At 40.3% G+C, this 23613-nt stretch overlaps 1 protein-coding gene across 1 annotated transcript in view; it reads right to left on the minus strand.

Annotated features, from left to right (window-relative positions):
* The window catches only part of MCM9 (minichromosome maintenance 9 homologous recombination repair factor), an 87109-nt gene extending 64394 nt beyond the window's left edge, over positions 1 to 22715 (minus strand). Inside the window, exons 1-7 of the mRNA XM_087444038.1 lie at positions 22495 to 22715; positions 19600 to 19918; positions 15098 to 15414; positions 13794 to 13875; positions 8286 to 8486; positions 3638 to 3763; positions 2077 to 2196 (exon numbers count right to left, since the gene is read on the minus strand). Coding sequence (XP_087300164.1) covers positions 2077 to 2196; positions 3638 to 3763; positions 8286 to 8486; positions 13794 to 13875; positions 15098 to 15414; positions 19600 to 19903 — 1150 coding nt within the window. The 5' untranslated portion in view covers positions 19904 to 19918; positions 22495 to 22715. The remainder of the gene's footprint in view (positions 1 to 2076; positions 2197 to 3637; positions 3764 to 8285; positions 8487 to 13793; positions 13876 to 15097; positions 15415 to 19599; positions 19919 to 22494) is intronic.
* Between the last annotated feature and the right edge of the window lie 898 nt (positions 22716 to 23613).

Consider the following 23613-nt stretch of genomic DNA (forward strand, 5'->3'; position numbering starts at 1 on the left):
GGATCTGAACCTGCAAACCCTGAGCCACCAAAGTGGAGCTTGCTAACTTAATCACTACACCACCAGGCCAGCCCCTCTATAAGATAATTTTTAAAATTTAAAATTAAAATAGAAAGATGTAGAATTCAAACATCACGAACTAAGAAATTGTAGCACATATTTTTCTTTTTTCCTGTTTAGCCTCATTTACAGACACTATCTGAATTACAGCTAGAAGGTTTAAAACTGTTTTTCCCCTTTTTGACCATAGTAAATAGCTGTGTTCTGAGAAGTAAACATGAACAAATTACTCAGACCACGGAAGGATAGGTGAGTAGGTCGAGGAAGTGAGGATGTCATTTGAGCTGAGAACACGTGCAGGAAGTCTGAGAAGCATGCATGCATTTATTCATTTATAACCTTATATAACCCTAGGCTTCCATGCAGTCTTACCCTCTGGTTTTAAGATTTGGGGTTTCTAGTTTTATCAAGAAAGTCTACAGCAGCAGTTTTCAAAACTTTTTACCGTAATCCATAGAAAAAAAATTTTTTTTAAAAAGTAAAGTATGACCCCTTAACACAAATAATTATTTATATTAACAATTTTCATGAAAATGCACCTTATAGTGCATCTTTACTGTGTGCACTATATTCTGATATCTTTTATTGTATTTTCTTTGAAAGTGCTGGTTTTGACTCACTGAATTGACTTTTATGATTCTGATGGGTTGTAAAACACAGTTTGAAGAAAGTCTGGCCGTTTGGGTAGACGAGAAGTAGCAATAACTTTTCTACAGTTATAAAATTTATACTCCCTCTACCTGTCTTTTCTCTCATATCTGGATTATGATCTTGACATTAAAAAAGAGAGAAAAGTGCTAATACAGTGAATCAGCAGCCATTCACTTTAAAACTGTCCAAGTATTCTGAAATTACTAGTAACCCACAAATTAGCTAGGAGTCATTTCTTGGCACTCCATATAATTAACTTAGGAAGCATTTCACATAATTACTTGGGAACCTTTACTTGTTGTTATCATTTTTATACAGAACTCTAACAGTGGGTCATAAGAATTTTAAAATGCACGTGAAGTATTCTTATATATGTTCTTGCCTACTTCCCTTCCAGTATCCTAAAGCTTGTTCACTCCTCTCAATCCACAAATCCCTTCTCGTCAATGCTTAATGTACTGTTTAGTTATACTTCAAAACGTGACAACCCCTTACAACAGGGCTTCTCATCATGTAGGACCATTAATGGAACATTTGACGCTTTCTGTTAAGTTTTAAACTATAAGCTTCTCATAAGAAATCTGAGCACAGGCCATGGACGTTAGGCATCCCTAACAAGTAGCAAATAACGTTTTACATGTGTGAAACCAAAGCCCTAGTAGAGAAGACCAGGAGAAATATTTCCCCAATCAAAACGGTGTAAAAATACAAAATGGCATCAAAACATGTTTTTTTAAATAATTTTTTCCCAAAATCACTTCTTAATCAAATCTTGACGTTCTATCTGCAAAGGCTTTCAAATGTACTTACTGAAGAATCATAATGTATGAATGAAGCTCCATATTGCGAGGATGAAAGTACACCTTCCACATACTGAGACAAACTTTCTACCTAAGAATTTGCAGTAGGAGCTACTGTTGCCCATGCCATCTGTGAGCATGAAAAAGCCTTAAGCTCTACACTTTCTATCTACTTTTGTAAAGTGAGATTTTCCCCCTATTTAATTTCTTTCGACGTTCTGTTTGCTGGCTCTTCATAAAATGCCAGATGATTAATACTTTTTCCTGCATACGTTATGTATGAAGGTAATCAATCACTGGAGAATGAGAAAATCGAATAGGATTGTTCAAGATGCAAATAGATGCAACAGATATATGGGATAAGTTTTTGGAAAATAACTTTGTGGAGCTTTTAAAATATTTTCTTAGAGCTACAAAAGTAATGCTACATATTCCCTTCAATTTTTGGCAGTAACTCAAAAACCAGCTGAAATTTATCCTATCATAGGTACTTTTTCATAAGAAAAAAACACTGTGTTAGCTTCTGTAGTAATGTTAACTTAATTGAAATTGTCACATCAAATACCTGCACTAGTAGATCCAATTCCTGTGGTGAGCACAGATCTTGGTGTGATCTTTGCTGCATATTTGAGGAATTGAGATTTCCCTGTGCCAGGATCCCCAACCAATAGAAGATGAGATTCACCTAGAAAAAAGTAAATAATGTAAAGTTTGAAATTTCTATGAAAAGACTCATGAATAAGTGTAATTAATCAAAAAGAAAATGGTCCACTTGGAAGGCCAACACAATTTATATTTATATACTGCTTTTGCTTAAGGTCATTTGAGGAAGGATTTAACTAGAATATCTTTAGAAAAGTTAACTGTCATCATAAATAACAATCTTCAATTGATTTCTGAATGTGACATTTAAAATCTAAATTCTTTTAATAGATTTTTTTGCTATTTCCAGATGTTTGGGCCTATGTTTAACATTTTAAACAATTTTCGCTTATAAAGTTCCTGACTTTAATATATTTTTCAATACCAAACTACTGTGATTATATCTTTCCATACAAGACATATAAGTATTTTATTATATTTTTATTTAAGCACTTTTAAGTGTTCGGGATTTTTTAAGTGCTTTATAAATATCAAATCACTTATGATTCCAACAGTTAAGTGAACACCTTTTCATTTTATGAAACTTTTGTAGTTTAATGAAATATCTATCTTAAAGTACTCTTAATTTTCAAATGTAACATAAATGAACACATGAATATCCTGTGGTATGTATTATCTCACTGATCAAACAAATTTCTTAAGTAATATTTGAGTATCTTCTAAATCTATTAATAGGAAACACCTCTTTAAGCTCAACATTTAGCAGAGTGCCTTGCAAGCAGTAGGTGATCAAAACATACAATACGCATAAACTTTATTATACTTACTATTCTATACTGTACTATATTTTGGTTTTAAAGTCTCTCCTAACAGCCTGATTTACAGTAATGTTCTTTTAGTCTTTTGGTTTAGACTTTGGTTATCATAGGCCACATGAGGGCCATAATAAACCTACGTTATGCCAGATTCAGGTCAGTTGTGTGTTAGCCGCAAAAAAGCTTTCTGCCAGTTGGACATAATTACACACTTAGAGTAATCTTTGCTTGAATGCATGACCTACGGCCGCACCTCATGGCAGATGGCACATTTGCTACCTACCAGCAGAAGGGTAACCAGCAGGCAGGTAACTGAGAGCAGCCATCTGAGAGAGACACGCTGACTCGGAGACATTAAAAAGCACTATTTCTAATCTTTTCCTCTTGAAGAGAGACTGGGGATCCAATGAAAAACACAGACAGTAATAGAAATGTAAAGATTGTATTTTGTGGCACCTTTATATGCTGGAGCACAAATACATACTCACTGAAAAACTTAGGATTTCTTTCAGTCTTTGGAAAGACTGCAATTCTAGAAAGTAGCTCCTGATGCTGGACTAAGTATTAGATAGTCAGACAACTTTCAGCTTTAAAAGATTACATTTGGAGACTAAAGCTCACTAAGCAATTTTTATTCAGGAAAGAAAAATTCTAGCTTCTCTCCTTGTATGTGTTAATAGTTCTCAAAATTTTTAAAGAGGTACTAACCTCTGACCCGTGTTCCTGTAGCATCAGTCCTTTGAATCCCACCAGCCAGCACCATGGCCACAGCAAGCTTGACCAGATACATCCCAAAAACTTGAGGGCACAAGCTGGCCAATATTTCATTCCTTCCTAGGAAGGGCAGAAAGATCAGAAGTTAGCAATAATTTTCAAGAAATCCTAACTGAAACGTCCCTTCTTATCCTATCTTCCTATAAACACACTGCCACCTAAAATGATCAATAGGACCATTTCCAAATGACTAAAAGGAGTAAATAACTTTAGTTTGCTCCTAAAAGTCCTTTTCTTATTAATGCCATGAGATGAAAAGTCTGCTTTTTATTCACGGGTGTTACCTGCTTAAGTTTCTATAAGTTTATCATACTTCAGAAGGAACAGAAAGGAATCTCCTTGTCTCCCTCATTAGGCCCACATTATCCCTCAAAAATAATACCGGCTGTACTTTATACAGTAATTTCAGTAAAAGTACTCCACTGCCTAAATAAAAGGAAGGTGCTTGATCTCAGAAACAAGTCAGACTGTAGGAGCCAGTAACCGTTAACACAAGAGGTACTTGGAGCTCATGGAGCTTCTCCAGAGGTGTAAGAGAAATAAGGTCAACACCCTTTGCCAGGCAATTCAGCATTTGCTCTGAGCAGTTTGGTAAACTCTCTTTTATTAGAATAAGTTACCAGGGTATCAGGGTATTAAGAAGATCATTATAAACTACAACTCTAGCAATCCAAGCTAGAGGTCTAGATTCTTCTGATAATGTGCTTTAAATAAGAGAATATCAGTATTTTAGGTTCTGTTTTCAGAAATGTCAAAACACCAAATCTGAGGATCTGCCTATCTCATCCATGACAAAAGTAGGTGTTTCATTCAGTCACTGGCCTAATCAACCAGCAGAGGCTCTCAGAACCTATGAGGTTCTAACAAGCCTTTCCTCCCATAACAAGTCTTAACTTATATGCAATTCACTACTCTGATGGTACTCTGTATGTCTACATTGCTAGTACCAGAAATTAACGTCCACATGCTGGTAACTAAGTTGCATGGTTCAAGACTTAGATTTATCTCTGAGTCGGTACTCATGTTTCAGGGACAACTCTTTTCAGGAGGAAAATACTTGTACAAATACTACTTTAGCTGATGATTTCAGTTCTAGAAACTTTCCTGGCAAACCATCAAGGGCTTGAAAGCAAAGGGCCTTCCTCCACAATTTATGGCTCTATACACAAAGGCTACTTTTTGTAATGAATCAAAATTGACTGAGTGGCAACTAAACCATGGTGCTGTGATCTGGGATGGCAGAAATGGTGGGGAAAGAAAACATTTTAGTACAAAGGGGACCATCAAGAAGAATTAGTAAATCCTGGAAGGCAGGTCATTAACTGTCAGAGGGAATCCTTCCCTTTCCTGAGATAGAAAACTCAGAGGAAAAAGATGAAGAAAGTTCTAGGATCTAAGCAGATAAGAAGACCTGACAGCAGGTGGGTAAATTCTGATCAGAATCTAGAGATTACACATACAAAGAAAGAAGGTATAGCCTCAACAAGTAGGTTTACCAGTAGGCAAACTGACCTGGGAGACGTCCAAGCCAAAACTTCCAGAGCCAGCTTTGTTGAGTAAAGGTGGATTCAGTGACTAATGTGCTGACAGGAAGCATATCTCAGTGGTAAAGACCACAGGCGCGTGTCAGTGGCCTGGATTCAAGTCCCAGTGCTACTACTTAATAGCTGTCTGACTGAGGGCAAGTTTCTTAACCTCTCTGTCTCTATTTCCTTATCTGTAAAATGGAGATGATAATGGTATCGCATAGAATTGTTGAGGATCAAGGAGTTAATAAGTGTACAGCACACAGAACATACAATACCTGGCACACAGTAGGAGCTACTTAAATGTTAACTATTACATTACCTATATTACTTGTGCTTATTTCTGATCTCAATTTCCAAACATTGTAATCAACACAAAAGATATACTATGAAGGCAGGTCTAAGGTATGAGAGAAAAGCAAAGGGGAACGGCCATTCCCCTAAATTTGTTTTCTAAAGTTGAGAAACTCAAGTTCCTTGGGTTGTGGCAATAGAAGTTCCCTTGGCTATACTGGGGAAGAGAATGCATTAGAGTGACTACTCCCCCCATCCTTCCCTCCCTCCCAAATTTCTGGTTCTAGACCATGTTAATAGTGTGGCTATGGCCCAGTAATCCATTCTTGTGGCACAGCCCTCAGTTACCCCAATGAAGAGAACTTCTTAGATCTAAGATAACTGAGTCACCCCAGAGTTCATTCAGATGGCCCAACAGACCCCAACTCCTACGTCTGGGTTTCTGTCCAGCATCTAAGCACCAGGGTCAAGGGATCCCTGAGGTCACTGTAGATCAGAATAAAACCTGTGGCTCCTCCTAGTCAGTACCCACAGTATCAGGTCTTAATGATGCAGGTCAGCCTCCAAGAGCTGAGCAGTGAAGTCATCTCTGTCTTTACACTAGCAAAAGTAAGACAACTTGTTGGATACAGCTCCCTACCTTCACCCGCCTCACCCCATCCCTAACACACACACACACACACACACACACACTAAGTACTGGGTACTTAGGAAACTAAGAAAGCAGAATCCTTTCATACTAAAAAGAAAAATGTTGCCTTGTTTTCTGCCTGTCTTCCTACTTATATTTCTCACAAGGTTATTATATTTGTTTCTTCCTATTATCCAGTAAATGAGTTGTACAGCTATAGCCTTCTAATTAAAACAAGATGGACTCTCTCATCGCCAGCACAAAGCACTTCTGATGGTCTGCTTACAGCACTGTATGACGCCCTTCCTTCGCTGTTAGTAGGCAGAGTTGGGCTGTGGCACTGCAATTAATAAGGAATGACCATGGTCCAAGGAAGAGTTATAGATTTTTGTAAGGACCTGATCCTATGAAACAATTTTAGGTAAAAAAATTCATTTAAAAATATTTATGATTTTTCAGGCCTGGCCCCATGGCTAAGTGGTTCGAGTTCTGTGCACTCCACTTCGGGGGCCCAGGTTCAGATCCCAGGTGCAGACTTACTCCACTCACCAGCCATGCTGTGGAGGTGTCCCATGTACAAAAAAATAGAAGAGAGTTGGCACGGATATTAGCTCAGGGTGACTCTTACTCAGCAAAAAAAAAAATATATATATATATGATTTATTTTATTTTATTTTTTTGTGAGGAAGATCAGCCCTGAGCTAACATCCGATGCCAATCCTCTTCTTCTTTGCTGAGGAACCGGCCCTGGGCTAACATCTGTGCCCATCTTCCTCTACTTTATATGGGATGCTGCCACAGCATGGCTTGACACGCGGTGCATCAGTGTGTACCCAGGATCCGAACCTGCGAACCCCGGGCCACCGAAGCGGAACGCACTTAACCACTGCACCACCGGGCCAGCCCCTATATATATGTGATTTTTAAAGGGCTTGCTTAATAAAGTCACAATGTAGAGATCTTTGGTTCTTTGTATAGATCAGATAAAAGAATGATCAGGAACCACTACATATGTGCTACACACATAAGCAAAAAGAAAATCATTCTACAAAGCAAAAGCAAACTACCTACATTTAGGCAAGTGAAAGCCTTATTTTGTGAAATGGTATCTGTCCAGTTCAGCATGTGATTTAAAAGTAAGTAATCACTATGTATTAGATTTGAGGTGAAGTTTATTAGAAATAGTCTATTACTAGCTTCAGTTCATTCTTCTCAGAAGATGCCTCCAAGGAAGAATGAAAACAGACATTTAAAGATTTAATTGGTGTTTATACAATTGGGATTTTTAAATAAAAATACTCTGAACCCAAAGGCTGTGATGTTTTAATCTGTGACATTATCTCTTAGTGTCACTCAAAAATTTTTGCTGTAATAACAAAGCTTATTTTTTGCATCTTTGTAACTCTCATCATCTCTTTCCTACTTATTCCATATTTTTAAATCTTCAGCTAAAATAGTGTGAAGCTGTCTTTATTATCTAAGGTCTACCAGAAAAGACATATGGCTTTAATAGGATGACGTTTCATAATAGGATGAGTTTTGCTTATATAAGGAGGAACTGTATATTTGACTGGTAAAGAAGGTAGAAAACTCTGAAACTATTTTTGCAGTATTAGAGATGTTAAAATAATACTTAGAGGGGCCAGCCCAGTGGCGCAGCGGTTAAGTGCACGCGCTCCGCTTCGGTGGCCCAGGGTTCACAGGTTCGGATCCCAGGCGCTCACCAACGCACTGCTTGTCAAGCCATGCTGTGGCGGCATCCCATATAAAGTAGAGGAAGATGGGCACGGATGTTAGCCCAGGGCCAATCTTCCTCAGCAAAGAGGAGGACTGGCATCAGATGTTAGCTCAGGGCTAGTCTTCCTCACAAAAAAAAAAAAAAAAAAGGTTAGAAATGGAAAATCTCTTGACATTCAGCCTAAGTTTCCAGTAAGATCTCTAAACAGAAAAGAGTATGCCAGAAAAGGGCCTCAAAGGGAGACTATGGCTAGGTACTGTCTAATGCTACTACCCTTTGACCTCAGTCACTGAGTTATGCAGCATGTAAGCTGCCCCCAATCACAGACATCATATTTAACTATTATTGAATGAAATGCCATTAACTATCAGTTTTATACCTTTAGTCACAAACCTGCAAAAGGATCGGTCTTATGGTATTCCCAAAAATCTTCAAATTCCTTTCGGACCTCCTCATCCATGATGATCCCTGCAGATTGCTCATTATTTACTTGGACATAATTGGCTTTCAGGACTATCTCCACTTCACAGCGCACATCTTGCTGGAAGGGCTTCCACCGTTGCATTACGACCCCATAAATAGTGAGGTCATCGCCTGGGAAAAAGCACCAAGTGAGTCCAGCGGTAGCATCCTGCCTGCTGGGCACAGACTCACATGACAAGGGACCAGAAATGAGAAATAAACCACTCTCACATCAGGGTTTAGAGTGGCCTACACTCATCCAGAAAGCAATCTGGGGGCAAAAGAATGATTCCCAACTTTTTTTTTTAAAGGCACTTGTATCTGCACAGCTAAACGCGAAAGTCAGCATTTTCATTTTTCTTTATCTGCCACTTGATAATCACACCAAATTATCACCGTTCCCTGGGAAAATGGTTTACTGGATGGTTTATTCATTGTTGTTATATTGGGTGAAATGTTTGTCCTCTCAGAATCTCTAACCATATAGTTCTCATTTAAATAAGAGGTGGGAATTGCAGCCAGAAGGTTAAACTATAATCAATTTGGTGTCAGGAAAAGAGAATATCTTGTGATGACTGATGCTAGTTTTAGTTTCTTATATATTAATTTTCTTACATATTAATTAATATAATTAATTAACATTTTACTCACTGCCTTTTTTAATGAACAAAAGAATGAACAAACTAAGAAATCACTGAATACCTGTTCTAGTTCAAAGCTCCTTCCATAAACTATGAAACACAAGATACAACTCTTGTTTGTTTCTTCTTGGTCGGTTCCTTCCCACCTGAGGAAACTCTCCCATTCCTGGTGGGCAGAATATTAAACTTTTACAGATTTTCCTAAGAGGCCTTGGGTAGTTTCTAGCACATTCTCCAAACGCTGACATCTATGCTTATTATTACATACAATTTAATGCATCAATTAACAAGTATTATGGATGCTTGGCATTCAATATTTTACTGGAGAAAAGGGGGCCAAAAAGAGAAAAGACATAATCCTAGTCCCCAAAGATTTCAATCTTGTTGAACAAAGGATGTTGGACATACCCCAAACCCAATCCTGGTATTTATATTTTGCACAACAAATATTGTCTCTGAACTGAACAAGCAAATCTTCATTTCCAAGCCTGTGTCAAATATATATTTGCTGATGCAAAATGCTTTTCACTCTCTAAATTTCAATGTGTAATGCGTAATCTGCAAAGCTTTTGATTTTCAAGAAAAGTGTTCTGTAAATGCTAAATGCATGGAAGTGGCAGCAATTCACAGAACAGAAAGCATATTTCTAGCCCAAGGCAACTTCATCGTAAATGACGACAAACAGCTTAAAAAGTTGCTTTACACATGTTTTCAAGGTCCTTCCTAAGCCACTGCTTGGATGGTTTTCAAACCCAATCAAGAATAATGAGCATTTACTATACTGTCTGCCCCCAGTTTTTTAGATGAAAATGACTGGGGCAACTCTCTATGAGCTCTTGGAACAGTCCTCTAGTATGGCCATTTTAATGGGTTATATTTAGGTTGTGTCTAAATTAGTCAAAGGAGGAACTTAACTTTTAGATATAGCACCCACTAGTAGGAATCTGACTTCAATAAGCAGTGATAATTGGAAAATGTAGAGGACCGAAGAACGGCCAAGAACATGGACTCATCAGATTTGGATTCAAATCTCAGCTCCCCCACTCACTGGCTCTGTGACCTTGGGCAAGTTATCGAACTTTACTAGGGCTATGTCTTGACCTACAAAATGCGAATAATTATACTTACATCATAGGACTATAGTGAGAATTAACTCAGGTAATGTTTATAAATTACTTAATACAGTATCTAGAATTTAATAAGTGCTCAATAAATATTAGCTATTATACTAAACCTACCTTACATTTGTAGAGCAACTAATACCTTTAAAAAGCTTTTAATACATACAGGTTTTTATTTACTCAAATATTTACTGAATGGCAGATTCATGTGATCATCAGAATAACTGTGAGGTATATATGGTAGTCCAAATTCTATAGTAAAAGTGATTACAGACAATGTTATTTCCAGGAAGCTAAAATGCTTACTTTTATACAATCCAGTCTCTTGTGCTGCTCTATCTTCGTAAGCATATTTACCACTGCAGCCATCCCCAGTTAGACCCATCTCTGAGCTCCTGCTGCACTGAGAGTTATCAGCACACAACCCCCAACTTTATTACTCTGCACGTCAGACTGGAGTTCCTAACTAGACTGTAAATTCCCGAAGGGCAGGATTATGCCATTTATGTCTTTTGATTCCCACAGAGATTTGTAGCTATGGATAAATGAAAAATAGCTGTTGACAGACTGCATCCACCCATTCTTTATTATTAGTGACACGTGAAAGAAAAATAGCTTAAGATTTTTTTTCAGTGCAGAAAAAATTTAGGTTAGATGAACTGCATGAAAACATCTTATTCTTTATCAAAGGATATTTTCATGTTCGGGCTAAGATCATACAAGCACTGCTTTGCTGATCCAGATATGACAGATTTGGGTTAAAATCTAGAGTCCTATACGAACAAGTACTCTGACATAGCCTTGTCCATTTAGCAGGCAATCCATGATCAAAGGTGTTAGTTCCTGGTGCACTGTTTTGACAACTATAAACTGTTAATGTATTTGACATAAATTTCAAACTATGGGTTGGAGATTCTTGGGTGGATACGGGGAGTCCTTTGATAAAGAATTATTCTTGACTCTAGATACTGAACTCTTTTATTTCCATAGAGTGTTTGCCTCATCGTTTTTTGAAATGTCAGCTCAGTAAATATTTTATAACTGAGGCATTTGGAAAAGTCTAGGGTTAACAAAAGGGAAATGACAAAATTTGCAGAAATAAAGTACTTTCGATCTGCCCAGGAGGGGACAACTGGGATGGGGAATAAGAGATCAGACATACCTGTTACTGCCCAGGGGACACACTTGTGCTGTCTGTTTTTTATAGAGATTAAGGGTGTTTGAGTGAGAAGGGAAAATATTTAAAGCAGGGGATGTTGAGGTGAACTGAAAGGCAGCTCTTGACAAATTCAGCTAAGGTTTAGCAATCATTTCCATTTTCTGACCCACCTTCTATTTAACTTAAATGTTGGATAGCAAGTGGAAATTGCTAGGCAAATGGTAAAAGAAGAGTTTTTAAGTTATTTGGAATAAGAGGAGGAAAGAGAAAGGATAATCTCTTATATCCTCCTCGGAGACAAAGGTCTGGTCAAGGCCTGGGAATGTGTGTAGGGAGCAGGAGATGCTGGCTTTAGGGGAACAAGTTTCCATTCACCTTTTCTTGGGCTGGAAATAGTAGTGTCAGAGAAGCTGATGAAAGTTTTGCAGCTCTGAGGACAACCTTGTTTGAGATTGAAAGTCTGTAAATCCAAAAGATTGTTAAACTCTATACTAGAGTCTTCACTGCCTGTCAGTTCTATTAAGACTACAGTGAGGGAGAAGAAGGATGGATGAGGATACCTGTGTTGAAATGTGGAAAACGTCAAGTACTTTGGATAGAAAAAAAATTTTTTTTTTTTGGTGAGGAAAAGTGGCCCTGAGCTAATACCTGTTGCCAATCTTCCTCTTTTTTCTTGAGGAAGAGTGTCCCTGAACTAACATCTGTGCCCGTCTTCCTCTATTTTGTATGTGGGTTGCCACCACAGCATGGCTTGATCAGTGGTGTAGGTCCATGCCCGGGATCTGAACCTGCGAACCCGAGCTGCCGAAGGGGAGCATGTGAACTTGACCACTACACCACCAGGCAGACCCCAGAAAAAAAATTTTTGATTAAAACTTTTAGATGATCACTTTGAAGGCAGTCTGCTTCTGTCTGAGATCTTCACCCTTAGCTGACCAGTGCATGTAAATTTTATAGCCCTACCCTCTACCAACAGCTGAAGAAAGCACCCTTTATTCTCTCATTCTCTTTCATTTTGCATTATATATGCAAATATCACCAACAGATCCGTTTCAAAAACATACCAAATTTTATTAAGAAAATCTCTTAAAGGGCCAGCCCGGTAGCTTAGCGGTTAAGTGCGTGCGTTCTGCTGCTGGCGGCCCGGGTTCAGATCCCGGGCGCGCACCGACGCACCGCTTCTCCGGCCATGCTGAGGCCGCGTCCCACATACAGCAACTAGAAGGATGTGCAACTATGACATACAACTATCTACTGGGGCTTTGGGGGGGAAAAAAAAAGGAGGAGGATTGGCAATAGATGTTAGCTCAGAGCCGGTCTTCCTCAGCAAAAAGAGGAGGATTAGCACGGATGTTAGCTCAGGGCTGATCTTCCTCACAAAAAAAAAAAAAAAAGAAAAAAGAAAATCTCTTACATTTAAATGTGGTTACTGCAGAAGAGAGAATAGTATTTACCCTCTTGGGCTACACTGCTGATTTATAAAACCTCCTAATATCTTAATTTTTTAAACAAAATATTTCCCTACTGTTTTCTTTGTAAAAACAATAATTTTAAAATTCAGTGTAGAACACTTCCATTCTATAGATGTGGGCTGATACTAATCCTTACCCTTCAACAAATACTTCCAAGTTTGATTTGTTCCCAGGCTCCCTCATGAAGAGTAAGAGGGGATAAGGTAAGTTCAGAGGGGCAGAGGAGAGCTTAGGAGGTGCCTGGTTGGCCTAAAGATCAAAGCATAACTCAGAATGACATCGCAACAACCAGGCTTCTGGAGCCCTCAGATTTCCAGAACAGCTCTGAGGCTCAGAGAGTCTTTGATTTGCCTGGAACATTGTAGATCATCCAGAGCAACTGCCATCATGAGGACTAAATCACTAACAAGGTGCTGTACATCACCTGCTTGACTGTCTCCAAGAAAAGAAACTCACCATCATCCAAGGCCCATGTTGGATGCCTCTGATTATTAGATACTAAGTCAAGATCTCTTACTGTAGCTTCAGCCCACTGAAACCCAACAGTATCTTCTGTAATTACAATTCCATGTCTATATCACAATCTTCCAACTAATGAAAGTTTTCTGTCATTTCCTTCCTGAGGCTTCTCCATGCTAAAAACCCACAGTTCTTTCAGTATGGTTTCAAGTTCCCTCCCAATTCAGGCAATGTGCCAATGGAAACACTGAGGACCCCAAATCAATGTGACTCCTGCAGTGGTGTCACCGGCACAGAGCAGAGAGAAACAATCACCTCCTGTCTTCTAGACACCAATCAGAATGCAGTAGCATTTGACAGAAGCACATCCTCTGATGCATTTTATACAATGCTGTTAAGCTATGGTGCACTGACGAGGGTCCTGGACGAGAAGTCAGTGGATCTGGGTTCAGGTTCCCGTTCTGCCACTTAACTCTCCAAGTGACCTTGGGCAAGTCAGGTCCTTCATCTATAACACAAGCAAAAGTGGCTTTTCCTAAGAAATACTTTAGGACCTCCTACAGAAGCTAACAAAAGTTCATTCTTACCAGATTTGCAACTATCCACTAAGTCATCTTCCAGGATAACCTTCATAGATCGTGGAATACTTCCAACAGAGAGCCTTTGAACCTAGCAAGGAAAAGAAAACAAATACTGAGTATGCTTAAATACATGCTAAGTATTCCAAAGCCTAGCAGTTCTTAAAATTAGTTTCCATTTCTCTGGTATTATCATACAATTTAATTATGATGGGGATTTATGGAATTTTCTTAAAAATTGTGCCTACTATCAATTTAAGAATTCACTAAAACTAGAGTAAAACAGAAACATCAATATGGAAAATATTCCCAAATATAATCTACCTGTGGATGGTCAAAATAAACAAATGCTCCAAATACTAAACACGATAACAAAGTTACTTACCTAGAAAAGAGAGGCAGTTCTTTCCTGATCTCTAGTCACAATACCCAGAACAAATCACTCAGTTCCTTTGATATTCCTTAGTAACAGAACCCTGGTTTTATTCCATGTGGACATGTGCCAAGTAAAAAGACTATCTCTCCCAGGCTCCCTTGCAGCTAGGTGTGGTCATATGACTAAGTTTTGGCCAATGAGATATAAGCAGACATGCTGTAGGAGACTTCGAGGGAGAGTGCTTAAACAGAGACTTGGGTTAGATGGCATCCCTTTTTCCTGTTCTCTGACTGGGATAGATGTGATGCAGTTGGAGCTATCATCCTGGACCACAGACAACCATAAGAATAGAAGCCATGGGTTCAGAATGGTGTAGAAAGACAGAAGGAGTCTGAGTCCTCAACACTGAGAAACCTACACGCTAGCCTTGGACTGCGTATCTCCTACTTATTTTAGATGAAAGAGTAAACCTTTGTGTTTAAGCTGCAAGTAAAGGCAATCAGGCTCACTCTCATTTGTTGAAGTGTTTACGTATACCTCATTTGGCACAGCAAATAAAATTGGGCCAAAACCCCAAATCCTGCCCACTCCAATGTTTAACAACCAGTTAAACCCACTTAATTTTCTCCTATCCATTAATTAAGAACAGCTACTTTGAACTACTTAAATATTCATTTCTCTAATTTTCACATAATTATTGTCATTCCACAACCCTCTTGCCAATGCTCTATATAAAAAGATGATTATTTCATGGTCTCTAAAAACTGATTGCACATACTGATATATGTGCAACAGTTTCACGTGTGATCTTCCACAAAGTGATAACACAAGTTCCATCTGTAAGCCGTTTTGTGTTCCCTAGTCCTACGCAATTTCCCCATAGCTGAAAAACACTTCTTCAAATTTGTTAATTTTCTCATTTATTTGATTTATATACCTGTTCCTGAATTTTGATTTCCTGATAATCTCTACACCTGGTTGGAGATGAAGACAAGCCTGAGAGGCAAGTGAATTTTGAAGAATCACAGCTCTCCAAGCTGGGGCATGAGGACGGCCGGCAGAAGGTATAATACTGCTCAAAGTCAGCCTTGACCACAAACACGTGCTTGCACTTGTTACACATGTAATCCCGCTCAAACTCCAGCACCTTCACCAGACTTGTTCGAATCACTGTCCCAGTGACAGATAAAAAGTGTCCCACATCCTTGGTTTTAGGGATGTGCTCCCTCACCAGCTCGGGACAGACGGGCAAACCTGATGGAGAAAAAACAGAAAAACCACATCAACTTATACCCTGGGATTTGACTCTATGCAATATATTCTTTTCATATTTCCTGGGGGAGAAAGTATAATTTCAGGAAAAAAAATCTTTGTGTTTTACTTTGGAAAAAATCAGATCAACTCAATTAAGAAAACAGAAAAGAATTATTTTGAATAACAATTATCAATGGACTCTTTTTAAAAGTACATATCTAGATGATATAATGATCAGGATTAAAAAAAGGATTGATTCTCATAAGAGGTCTATCTCAGTAGGATCGAAATACAGTATATAATTGTAACCACACTGAAGAACATACTGCCACGTGCCACACATAAAATCAATTGATGTCTCTTTGAGTAAACCACAAAGCTGAGTGATAAAGAGATGGTAGCATAATGACCATAGAGTCCCACAGTGCTAGAAGGCTAGTGTTTTGTTTGGTAGGTTCAGGATTTATTAATACATAAATCTGACAGTGTTTTCAAGCCTTGAATTACCTAGAGGTTTACCCAAAGCATCACTTGATCCTTTAAAAACCTTGTGCTTTTTCACAGTTAATAAAGAGGCAACTTAAAAGGTGCAAAATGCCAAGCAAAATTCTTATGCAGAAATGCCCTCTTTTTCATGTTTGGCTACAATGCACCATTAGAGTAGAGAGATGCTGGCTGGAATGGTCACAGGCTGCCTCCTAACAGGTTTATAGAGGTAGCGTTTGTTACGCGGGTTCATGTCCCACGGTCTATTGTATTGTCCTTAGAATTTAGTAGCTCCGAAACCTGATAAGTGTGCACACTGAAGACAAATCTATCAGATTTGCCAAGCTCATGAGAAATAACCATAATTGGTATGATTATACTTTAAGTTTCTTCTCCTGGATCCCGCATTCTCTTCCTGATGGGGTGGCCTCCATCCCCAGCTGCCACATATACAGCAACAAGTGCCAACTCTATTTTTTTTTTTTTTTAGCCAGAATCTGTCTCTCAAGCTCTATAGCTAAATATCCTCTTGTCTATCACATGTCTCAAACTAGATATCTTCTTGCAAACTTAGTGTATCAAAAAGAGTCGTCATGATTTCCCTCCACTCTCTCTGCCCCTCTCCATCTGAAAATGGTCCTCCACTCTCTCTGCCCCTCTCCATCTGAAAATGGTATTTCCTTATTTATTCCTTCAACAGACATTCACTGATTGACTACCTCACTCAGTTCATGGCTTACCCATCTCCCTACCTGGACACTTACTCCATCCTCACTGACCTCAGGATGCAGGTTAATGTTTCATCTAAATCAAGGTTCTTGATTAGAGGCCTTGGCTGGGCTTTAGGAAAGCCCCAAACCTCTTGAAATTTAGGCAAAAATTTATGTATATACACATACCTGCATTTTCTGCATACCATAACTTTCCCAACATATAACCCAGAAGAACCACTTATTTAATCCTCAGTCCCATAGTTCTATTGATTTGTATATCATCACCTCTAAGAATAGAAGGGACTTACATTTTGGGAGCAGTTGCCAAATCTCCCACGCCCTCCTCTCATTTAATAGTAATGCCCTAAACTCTCTTATCGCTGACTCATGCCTCTGGTCTTAGATCACATGCCACAAGACCTCCTCCAATGCTATGACAACATGACAAGGACATTCATAATCACTTTCTGCCTATATCACTCATCTAGGGCCTTAGTCATATATTGCTTTGCATTGGTCCTTAACCATTTTATATCTGGAGGGTAGGGTCACTTCTTGAAATCCTTCTCATGCCCCTCTGTGCCCAGCCCAGTGTTTTATTAAGCACTTTCAGATAAGGAGAAAATTAGTGAATAAAAGATAAGGGGGAATGGGCTTTCCCTCTCTCTCTAGCCTCACCTTTACCATATCTGGCCTCCAATCTCCCAGTCCAGAACAAAATGCTTGAATTTTTCTGTGCATGTCATGGGGCTCCTCATCTCTGTACCTCTCCTTAGGCACTCTCTCTGCTTTGTCTGGAGAACTCTCCTCAGTTCACTCGGCCAGGAAGAGCGCACTCAAGTTTTCCCTTCTGCAAGAAAACTTCCCTAAGTCCAGGCTAGCACCCACACACATAAACAAATGGAATAGCTAAGCAAAATGGTCAAATGAATGCACCATTGCATAAATGATGCCTTTTATATCTGGAGGAATCTTCTGCCAGGAAGAGTAAAAAGGCACTCCTTGGTTCCAGGGACACCTTTGTTTCCTTGCAAATGATGACCTAGGCCTATGTATGCTGGCTCATGACAAGTCTACATAAAACTGGTTTTATTTCAATCTGCATACGGAGATGTGCTGGAGAGAGATTACTCTCTTGGGAAGAAGGCCAGTGGCAGGCGGAAGAAGGCACGACTCAGTTCCAAGGTCCCTCAAATGCTCACCACCCTTCACTGTTCCTCTAGAAGTATGGCCAGGACGAGTGAATTCCCTGCTGCTCACCCCCAGCAAGGGTCCTATGTCTAATGCAATTACAACCAATTTTCCTAAGAAAATTAGCTTTTAATTATCTTCTATACTTTTACGGAACAGGGCAATATGTCATCCTTAATGTTCTCAAATTAGAAACAAAAGAGCAGTTTACATCTTCCTGACTCATGTATGTGGTACCTGTTAGGATAAATTTTTTTTAGCATTGAGCAAATTAGTCTAAAACATGACAGAAAAAGTGGTTTATTTTGTATAGTAAAGTAACTATATTATTTTAAGAAAAGGTTAATAGAGGTGAGTACATTTCTGGATCTTCAGATTCTTTTTTTCATTTCATATTATTAGGATTTTTGTGTGTGTGTGTGTGTGTGTGTGTGTGAGGAACATCAGCCCTGAGCTAACATCTGATGCCAATCCTCCTCTTTTTTCTGAGGAAGATTGGCCCTGAGCTAACATCCGTGCCCATCTTCCTCTACTTTATATGGGACACTGCCACAGCATGGCTCGACAAGCAATGCGTCGGTGTGCGCCCAGGATCCAAACAGGCGAATCCCGGGCTGCCACAGCGGAGCTCATGCACTTAACTGCTTGCGCCACTGGGCCAGCCCCTAGGATTTTTAAATAAACTTATAAGACAAAGATAAAGGCAACATAATGTTAAGCAAAACTGACCATATACAATCGAAATCCGAGTACTAAAAAAGGCTAAGAGAAAGGGTTTTGATAGAAATGTCAGTTTATTTTAACCTTTCTGTCTTACTATACATATTACTAGTATGTTCTTCAACTATCCCAGTGAAGCACGAGGTACATCAGACACTAAGCCACCATTAGCGCTGAACACAAAATCTTTATCATTTTCTGATTCATTCACGGATAAAAGAACAAAGAAATTTTTGAAATAGAGATATGTCCATATCAATTACTTCAGGTCCTTGGGTCTCATCTTCTTAAGGGGCTCCTGTACGTATGTAATTAAATTTGTTTTTCTCCTGTTAATCTGCCTTATGTCAATTTAATTATTAGGCCAGCCAAAGAACCAAGAAGGGTAGAGGAAAATTTTTTCCTCCCCTGCAGAATCATAGCAAGTGTTTTGTTAATAACAAATCCCCACCATTCTGAAATGTACTATAAGATATTTATTTTTAAACAAAATGGTACATGTGTTCTCCAACTTAATTACAGACTGCAGAAATTCAAAGACACAGCTTTGCCACCACAAGTTGATTGCTCCACTGCAGTTTCTTAAAAATTAAGATGCCTGATCTGTCATTCATTCAACAAAAAGTTATTGAGTGTCTAATAGGTGGCCAGCACAATGCTAAACTTGAGATATAAAAATAATGAATTTCCTACAATAGTTTTGAAGATGACTGGGTAGCATCTACCACTTTTCTAGTTCTTTGTATTATCAATTCTAGTAGTCACAAAAGCTCATAAAGCTGCTTTGAATTACAATTTTATACCTACATGTGGGTATATGTGCACACAAATATACAGTTGTCTCCACACATTCTCCCTCCCCTCAGCTGGCACGGCTGGTACCCCAGCCTTTCAAATGTCCAGAGAAAAAAGTATAAAATCACTTCTGCTCTAACAGTGACCATCAACTACACAACGGGTATATTTTTAAGTGTCATTGTCAATTATTTCTTAGTGCTCAGAATTCAATATGTATTAGGATGTCTCAAAATCCTCCTAGAGAATACTATGGCAGTAAAATCCTTAAGTGATTCACCTGATATCCTGGCATGAAGATTCTGCTTCATAGAGACACCCTCAAGCTGAGAAAGGGACTGGAGAACTGTAAGGGCTGATCTCTGCAGAGCACTGTCAAAAACAGTTAGTACTTCATTGGGGAATGCGTTGAAATATTCCCCAATTTCCATGTTCGTCTCAAAAAGTGTCATTGCGTTAACCACAACTGGGTAATGAGCATCTTCATCTCTTTCCTTCAAGATTAGAAGAATATCATTCTTATGGTACTCCGAAACATACGACTCAAACACTTGACCAACCAGTGTAACTTGATCAACATTCATCTTGAATCCAGGTAACTAAAGAAAAAGAAAGGACCATATTACACCTTTGGTATTGTAGACTTAGACAGAAGTTAACAAAAAAGACTGTTTAGTTGCAAATCATCCTGACTTTGAGTCACACTATAATCTCAAAATATTATCTGAATTCAAATCTTAATTAGATCTGAATTATCTGTTATAGTCACCTAGTAAATGTATTTGTTTTTTTTTGCTGAGGAAGATTGGCCCTGGGCTAACATCCATGCCCATCTTCCTCTACTTTATATATGGGACACTGCCACAGCATGGCTGGATAAGCAGTGTGTAGGTCCACACCCGGGATCTGAACCTGTGAACCCCAAGCCATCAAAATGGAGCACACGAACTTAACCACTACACCATCAAGCTGGCCCCAGTAAATGTATTTTTTAAGTGAGTGAGGTTAAATCTCAGTCAAAGAATTATGTTGGTACTGACTATTGAAATCCAAAATGGTCCAATGCCTTTCCCATATCTTTTCCCAAAACTTCGTCCTCATTAACCATATGATATAGTATGTAAAAGGCCCTTGCCTTCTCTATAACCACATTCCATACACACACATGCTATCAAGTATAAAATCTTAAATGCCAGTCTTTTGGCTAAAGTTCCTCCTGGTAGAGTTCTTTGCAAGTGCCCTGGTTCTAGGTTTTATTCACATAAAGAACATATCTTTCTCTCCATTCATTCTTTCTTGTTACACACACACATATTCTTGTGTATTCTGCTACATAAATGGAACGCACACTATTAGTTTCAGATAGTTAGCCAGTTCTGACTTAAATAGTTAAGACTGGCTTTAGAAATTTACATTTGGAGGGGAATTTGTTTCCTACTTTCTCTTCCTAACCTAGGAAAACTATTGGCTTCAGCAAAAACAGCTGTCAAGAGTGTGAAGAAAACAGATAATTAAACTGAGGGGAGGAAAGGAAAATTGGGCTTCAAATGATAAATAACTAGGATCAAAAATAAGTACAGTATATATTACTTCACCTATCTCATTCCCCTGGCAATATTTTTTTAAAAATTTGTATCTACAGATTAAAAGGGCCTACCCTCATTCTTCTTCACATATACCCGCAGATAACACATAAAAGGTATTATGTTGGGAAATGAAAAGCACAATAAAAAGTCCTCTATGCCTTCAGAGAATCAAGGACAGATGAAATGAAATAGAGCTCCATCAGTGGTAAAATGCAATACGAATAGGACCACAAAGGAGAGAAGGATTACATTTAAATGGGGTGACCATCCCAGAGATGGCAATGGGCAGTTACAACTGTCCGAATCCATCATCTAAGAAACTCTTACTTGGTTTGGAAACAGAGAGGGCACTGGAGGACAAGTGTACTTTAATCTGACTTATTTCATTCAACCAACATTCATTGCACTAGGCTTGACAAACAGAAAGATGATTAAAGAAGTCTGTTATGCAGCTCCCAGTTAGCATCCTAAATGTGTGTCACGCATGCTATTTATTAGCAACAATTTGCCTTCTCTGGGAATGACTATTCCGGAAGGTGTGAAAGGAGTAACTGGGGTATACCACAGTGAGGCCGAGAGTCCTGACAACTACAGGATGCCAGTGTGTATCTGTATATCCGTGAGAATAAGCGAACATCACTATGGCCACCGCACGTTAAGTGATTTCTTTTGGTTAAGTAATACAAGTTCAGCCAAGTGTAAAGCAGAAAAAGCACTTGGGATGAAACTAATCATACAGTATTTCCACAACGTGGCCTTTGGTAAAAAAAAAGAAAAATTGCACTCCCAAGCAAGAGCGGCTACAAGAGAAGCTCTAAGATTCCATAAATGCATATTAAATTTGGAGCCACAAGTTCAGCAATTTAAAAGTCAGCTCCACACAGGGCAGGAAAGGGGCAGCTGCAGAATTCATGGTTCAAATCAAGGTCAAATTAAATTTGACCTGGTCTTAGCTGAAATAGCATCTTTTTTAAAAACAGAATTCACTTTGAATATCTGCGCAAAACTGATCAACTGCTTCTGAGCAGTTTGCTAACCTAACCCTATAACTTTCAAGCGCCCCTTCCTTTTTCTTATTGAATAGCTGAGGTCAAAATAAAATCACTTGGCGCTACTTTAGATCAAACTGAAACGCCCACAAGAAAAGGGAGGGTGGATGAGCGGGGACTTCCAGCTGCACCCCAGGGAGTCGCCTGGCGCCCAGCCGCCGCCGCACCAGCCAGGAGCCCCGCCCCCTCCTGGCGGCCCAGGGGCGCCCCGTCCAAGCCCCGCCCCTGCCCCGCCCCTCTCGCCCGCCGCCGCGTCCCCTCGGCGCCCCTCCCGCCCGGCCGGTGCCCCGCGGGCGCTGGCACAGCAGGAGCCAGGCACGCTCGGAGGACTGCTTTCCAAACTTCCGACTCTGGACGCAACCCCTGCCCTCACACCCCGCAGGTCTCTGACACTGCCCGGGCTCGGCCCCCGGGCGGCTCCCGCCGGGCCGGTCCCGGAGTGGAACAGTTTTTGAACTGACCCGATGTGGGCGAGACTTGGGACGAATGGCGGGAGAGTAAAATAAATAGCAGTGAAACGTGGCAGCGGCTGTCACTTACTGGCGGAGGCGCAGTGTCAAGTCACCGGGGGCGCGCTGCTCCCGAGGCCGAGGGGCGCGGAGAGCTCGGGCCGGGCGGCGGGGGCGCGCTGCGGCCCCAGGGGCACGAGGAGGCCGGTGGGGGCGGGGCGGGGCGCTGGCGCGGGGCCGTCCGAGGCGCCGTCGGCCGCGGGGGCGCGCAGGCTCGGCGGGCCCGCCTTGCGCCAGGGCGAAATAGGCGCCAGGCGGGCGGCTCGGCCCGGCCCGCGCTCCCGACGGACGCCGGGCCGCGCAGCGCCTCAACTTGGCGGCTCGGACGGCTCTTCCGGGTGGAGAAGCTGGCGGGCGCGCGCCCCGCCAGGCGCCGCGGGACGCGAGGGGGCGGGGCGGGGCGGAGAGTCCGGGCCCGCGCGAAGAGTCCAAGGGCGGGGCCGGGCGCAGCAGGCGGCCCCAGGTGGAAAGGGAAGGGGGCGGCTGTGTGGTGGCTCAGAGGGCTTGTAGGGATCCTGGTTTTGGTCTAACAACTGTGCCAACCCCAAGGCCGCAAGGATTTTCTCTTATGTTTTCTTCTAGAGGTTTTAGAATGAAGATTTTATGTTTAGGTCTTTGACCCATTTTGAGCTAATTTTTGTATGTGGTGTGAAGTGTGGATCTTAGGTAACTTTTTTTTTTTTTAAAGATTTTATTTATTTATTTTTCCCCCAAAGCCCCAGTAGATAGTTGTATGTCGTAGTTGCACATCCATTCTAGTTGCTGTATGTGGGACGCGGCCTCAGCATAGCCGGAGAAGCGGTGCGTCGGTGCTCGCCCGGGATGCGAACCCCGGGCCGCCAGCAGCGGAGCGCGCGCACTTAACCACCAAGCCACAGGGCCAGCCCTTAGGTAACTTTTTTTGAGTAAAGATATCTAGCATCGTTTCTTGAAAGAGCTGCCCTTTTCCCACTTAATAGCCTTTGTGCTTATGTCAAAAATCAGTTGTCCTTAAAAAATAAATCAGTTGTCCTTATGTGTGTAGGTTTAAGACTTTCTGTTCTGTTGCCAGATCTATTTGTTGTCTTTACAGAAATACCACAGTATCTTGATTACTGTAGCTTTATAATGAGTCTTGAAATCAGATAGTGTTTGGCATCCAATTTTGTTC

Source organism: Ceratotherium simum, chromosome 19, assembly GCF_057802395.1.
Source record: "Ceratotherium simum simum isolate JZ-2026a chromosome 19, ASM5780239v1, whole genome shotgun sequence".
In the NCBI taxonomy this organism is placed as follows: domain Eukaryota; kingdom Metazoa; phylum Chordata; class Mammalia; order Perissodactyla; family Rhinocerotidae; genus Ceratotherium; species Ceratotherium simum.